This window comes from Cebus imitator, unplaced genomic scaffold, assembly GCF_001604975.1.
Source record: "Cebus imitator isolate Cc_AM_T3 unplaced genomic scaffold, Cebus_imitator-1.0 Scaffold132, whole genome shotgun sequence".
Taxonomy (NCBI): Eukaryota; Metazoa; Chordata; class Mammalia; order Primates; family Cebidae; genus Cebus; species Cebus imitator.
In genome coordinates, this window is record NW_016107447.1 from 4,798,794 (window position 1) to 4,804,087 (window position 5,294).

General features: G+C 41.0%; 1 protein-coding gene across 2 annotated transcripts in view; it reads left to right on the forward strand.

Annotated features, from left to right (window-relative positions):
* The window catches only part of CSE1L (chromosome segregation 1 like), a 68,563-nt gene extending 64,693 nt beyond the window's left edge, over positions 1-3,870 (forward strand). Inside the window, exons 23-25 of one of the 2 annotated variants that reach the window (XM_017541381.2) lie at positions 660-806; positions 1,195-1,426; positions 3,428-3,864. In XM_017541381.2, the coding sequence (XP_017396870.1) occupies positions 660-806; positions 1,195-1,426; positions 3,428-3,517 (469 nt within the window). In that variant the 3' untranslated portion in view covers positions 3,518-3,864. Of the gene's footprint in view, positions 1-659; positions 807-1,194; positions 1,427-3,427 lie in introns of both variants that reach the window. The other variant, XM_017541382.2, reaches the window with a different exon arrangement.
* The last annotated feature ends 1,424 nt before the right edge of the window (positions 3,871-5,294 follow it).

Here is a 5,294-nt window from a genome sequence, read left to right on the forward strand (position 1 = left end):
AAAAAAAAAAAAAAATCCTACACCTGCTAGAAATGGGCTTGCTTAGCTTTTAGCTGCTTTTTAATTTTTCAAGGCTCTCTTACAATTTGTTTTAAAACCATACAGAACCAAAAACAACTTGTTAAAGTTTTATTTACTCATAGCCTTATGATAACATGAGGATTGTTTATTAAAAGAGTATTGCCAGGCACAGCAGCTCATCCCTGTAATTCCATCCCTTTGGGAGGCTGAGGCAGGCAGATCACCTGAGGTCAGGAGTTTGAGACCAGCCTGGCCAATGTGGTGAAACCCCATCTCTACTAAAAATACAAAAAATTAGCTGGGCGTGGTGGCAGGCTCATGTAATCCCAGCTACTCAGGAAGTTGCAGTGAGCCAAGAATCACACATGATGTGTGATCTTGCCTGGGCAACAAGAGCAAAACTCTGTCTCGAAAAAAAAAAAGAGATTATGGTTATGGCATTTGGCTACAGGGTAGAGGTGTGATAGGGTTTTTTTATGTTTTGTCTTCTCTGGGTCTCTTCATCTGATCAAAAACAGCACTCTTGTTATTTAGCAACTTAGTATATTCATAAGTAACTGAGTGTAAATAACATGTAAGCATTTTACTATTTAGTGATAGTCTAATATTGAGTGGATTTATTTTTCTTTGATTAATAGAATGTTTGGAATGGTTTTGGAAAAAATTATTATTCCTGAAATTCAGAAAGTATCTGGAAATGTAGAGAAAAAGATCTGTGCAGTTGGCATAACCAAATTACTAACAGAATGTCCCCCAATGATGGACACTGAGTATACCAAGCTATGGTAAGTACTTCATTTTAATGTTTTTGTAAGTTATAGCTTCCTTCCCATATGACTGCAGAATTAACCCAGCTTATTCTCTTGGGGAACAAGAAAATTTTGGTCTGATCTCGGCTTCTCCACAAGCAACCATCAGATCCAAGACATGATTTCTGGATCCTTCTGGGCCTAGAATGATCTTGTTCTCTGGTTCTTTTTCAGTGGGATTCATGGACCCCTTTAAGAGTCTGATCTAGGTGATCTCTAAAGAAAGTTTTATGACAAAAGCCCAACTAAAGTGACTTGTTTTTGAGGGGAAGAACTGAATAAAGCCATGTCTCTGAGGAATTGCTGATGTTAAGTCTTCAGAGTATTTTCTTTACCTTTTATCTCTTGATTTCTTCCAATCCAGGACTCCGTTATTACAGTCTTTGATTGGCCTTTTTGAGTTACCCGAAGATGATACCATTCCCGATGAGGAACATTTTATTGACATAGAAGATACACCAGGATATCAGACTGCCTTCTCACAGCTGGCATTTGCTGGGAAAAAAGAGCATGATCCTGTAGGTCAAATGGTGAACAACCCAAAAATTCACCTGGCACAGTCACTTCACAAGTTGTCTACTGCCTGTCCAGGAAGGGTAAGTATGTTGTCAAAGAGCTCTGTGATAAAATGGAGACATTAATGGGAGGGCAAGAGGATAGTAGTAGTTCTGGTGTCCGTTTTCATTTGTGGGCATAATAAAGCTAAATCTCATTGAGTTACAGTAAGCTTGCTTATTTATTTATTTATTTAAAGATGGAGTCTTCTTCTGTCGCTCAGGCTGGACTGCAGGGTCGCAACCTCGGCTCACTGCAGCCTTGGCCTCCTGGGTTCAAGCAGTTTTCTCTGCCTCAGCCTCCTGCGTAGCTGGGATTACAGGTTTTTGTATTTTCAGTAGAGACAGAGTTTCACCATGTTAGCCAGGCTGGTCTTGAACTCCTGACCTTGTGATCCACCCACCTCAGCCTCCCAAAGTGCTGGGATTACAGGCATGAGCCACAGTGCCCAGCCTGTTGGTTTTTGTTTTTGTTTTTGTTTTGTTGTGTTTTTTTGTTTTTATTTGCCAACTCACTGAGCATTTTTTTTTTAGACGGAGTCTTCCTCTGTCACCAGGCTGGAGTGCAGTGGCGCAATCTTGGCTCACCACAACCTCCATCTCCTGGGTTCAAGTGATTCTTCCACCTCAGACTCCCGAGTAGCTGGGACCACAGGCGTGTGCTACCACGCCTGGCTGACTTTTTTGTATTTTTAGTAGAGACGGGGTTTCACCTTGTTGGCCAGGATGGTCTCGATCTCTTGACCTCGTGATCTGCCCGCCTTGGCCTCCCAAAGTGCTGGGATTACAGGCGTGAGCCACTGCGCCCAGCTGTCTTTTTTTAATTAAAAACAATGAGCCCTTTTTTTCTTTTATTATATACTACAAATATATTTTAAGTGAAAGGATTTAGGAGTGAGAAGGGGGAAAATCCCTTTAACAAAATGTATTTATTTCCCAGATCGAAGTAATCCACCTATTATTAAAATGTGGTAGCATTTTTTTGACTTACTTTTTTTTAAGAGACAGGCTCTCACCCTCTTATCTTACCCAGGCTGGAATGTGTTGGTATGATTATGGCTCACTGCAGCCTCAACCTTCGAGGTTCAAGTGATCCTTTTGTCTCAGCCTTCCAAGTAGCTGGGTCCATAGGCACATGCCACTATACCTAGCTAAGTGTGTGTGTGTGTGTGTGTGTGTGTGTGTGTGTGTGTGGAGACAGGGTCTCCCTGTGTTGTCCAGGTTGGTCTCAAACTCCCGGGCTCAAGCCATCTTGCTCCCTCAGTCTCCAAAAGTACTGGGATTACAAGTGTGAGCCTGGCCACATTTTTTTTTTTTAATTGCAGCATACTCAGAAATTAATGGATCATGGCGTAAACCAAATAATGGCTGTATAGTTGCATTTTGTCACCACTGACTTTAGAGTTCTTACCTGTTACCTGATAAAATATGTTTTTTTCAAGCCAGACACAGTGGTTTATGCCTGTATTCCTGGTGCTTTGGGAGGCCAAGGTGGCAGTGAGCTATGATGGTGTCACTGCAATCCAGCCTGGGCACCAGAGCGAGATCCTGTTTCTTAAAAAATGTTTGGGGGAGGGGGGCTTGTACACACACATATATATATATATATGTGTGTATGTTTTTTCATTGTATTATTATGGAGACTTTCAAACATACATTGAAACAGTATAATGAAGCCCGCATGTGCCCAGCTTCGGTGATTACTAACATCTTGCCAGTTTTGTCTCGTTTCTCCTTTTATTCTCTGTATTAAGTTTTAGACATCATATTTCACCCGTAAGTACTTCATTCTGTATGGTTAACCAGTGAGGACCTTTTAATTATCCTAACCACAATACCCACTGTCACACCTAACAATAGTAATTCCTTATGAATCTACTCTTTAGACTTATTTTTGAAGGCATCAAAGCAGTTGAGTTTCTTGGGAATCTTTTGGGCAGTGATTAATGACGTGCTGCTTGTCCCAGAGTCATGGCGGCTCTCCCGCCATGTATTGGTGCACCAGATCTCCAACAGCCAGTGTGTGTTTCCCATCTCTTGCAGGTTCCGTCGATGGTGAGCACCAGCCTGAATGCAGAAGCGCTCCAGTATCTCCAAGGGTACCTTCAGGCAGCCAGTGTGACACTGCTCTGAATGGCATTCTTCTAATTGGCTAAGCCCAGATGGTTTCCTAGGAAGTCACAGACTTCTGAGCACAGCTGCATTAAAACAAAGCAAGTTTTCCTTTTGAACTTGTGATGAATTCCATCTTGTAAAGGATATTAAATGTTGTTTTAACCTGAACCTTGAGCAAATTAGGTGGTTTGTGTGATCATACATTCATGTGGGTGGCTTCTAATTTGCAGCTTCAAGGGACAAGTATTAATAGTTCAGTGTATGGCGTTGATTTGCATTGAGTTGAGCATTTGCACGGTTTGGATAATCTTAAATTTTGATGGACACTGACTGGAGACTCTGTTACTAAATCCTTTTGTTTTGAAGCTGTTGCCATTTGTATTTCTCTTGTCCTTTATATTTTTTTTGTTTATGCTTTTATTGGAAATGTGAATAAGTAAAGAATTACTTGTGTAACTTGCCAAGCAATGCACATTTCATAGTTTTAAATCTGTAATCAGCAATAAAAATCCTAAAGTATGTATCTAAGAACATCCGAAGGACAGGTTTTCGGTGCTCTCTCATGCTTTTATAAAAAAGAATTTCTTCAAATTTCTCCCTTTTCCTTTCCTGGACTTCATAAAATCCTAATTTCTAAATCATGTAAACTCCGATTATTTAGTCTTTTTTAATATGGGGCAAGGGGACATTAATATAGATTTGGGGCTTATTTACTAGAATTTTCTATAGCGGTTCCTAGGTGGCAGCATGAGTTTTTGTTAGATGGCTTCCTTTGAGAGAGAAAGGCTTGGCCTGGCTTATGGAGTGGCGGTTGAGAGTACTTGAGACAGTGTGGATGTTTGATCTTTTTCATCTCTGCTTTTCCCTGGAGAGTGGAGGTTACTTGGAACTTTTCAGACCCTGACACCTTAGAACTGTGAAGTTCAGTGGTGGATCTGGCAAAGGCTGCCTGGGGAGATTGGTTGCACTGCTCCCTCCCTTGGCCTGGCCTGTGGAATTGTATAGCATTTGTTTTTGAGGAATGAAAAATCAGAGTATCTAAATTTTGTGAGGCACAGTTTATGCTGGAATTGTTCATTGTCCATTCAGTGTAGTTAAACTGGAACTTTTTTCTTCCCAGGTCAAGTGATTTCTCACAGAAGATATCTTTAAATCTTAGGCACTTGACATGAATGCTGGTTTTTTTGTTGTTTTGTTTTTTGTTTTGCGACACAGTCTCACTCTGTTGCCCAGGCTGGAGTGCAGTGCTGGGATCTTGGCCCACTGTGACCTCTGCCTCCTCAGTTCAAGTGATGTTTCTGCCTCAGCCTCCTGAGTAGCTGGGATTATAGGCACACGCCACCACGCCTAGCTAATTTTTGTATTTCTAGTAGAGACAGGGGTTCACTATGTTGGTCAGGCTGGTCTTGAACTCCTGACTTTGTGAGCCATTGTGCCCAGCCACTTGTTTTTGTAATGTTGCATGAGAAATTTCAAGCAATCTTAAGTCTATTTGAACCATCTAGTCATTTAAGGTTTTTTTGTTTTGTTTTGTTTTTTACCTTTGTTGGTTTTGACACAGTAATGGGAATATTACATTTTACATTATTGCTTTGGCTTCAGTGGTCGTTGGTACAAAGATACTGGGATATTATTGGAATCCATCTTTGAGCTACAAACGTAATTTATGTGGAAAGTCTGGAATGGACAACAGGAAACTGCTGGTGATGGTTTCTGTGTGTTTGGCCCTCATATGAGCTCTTTGAGTATTTATTTGGCTTTGCTCTTGCTGAATCTACTTGTGAACAGCTCAGCA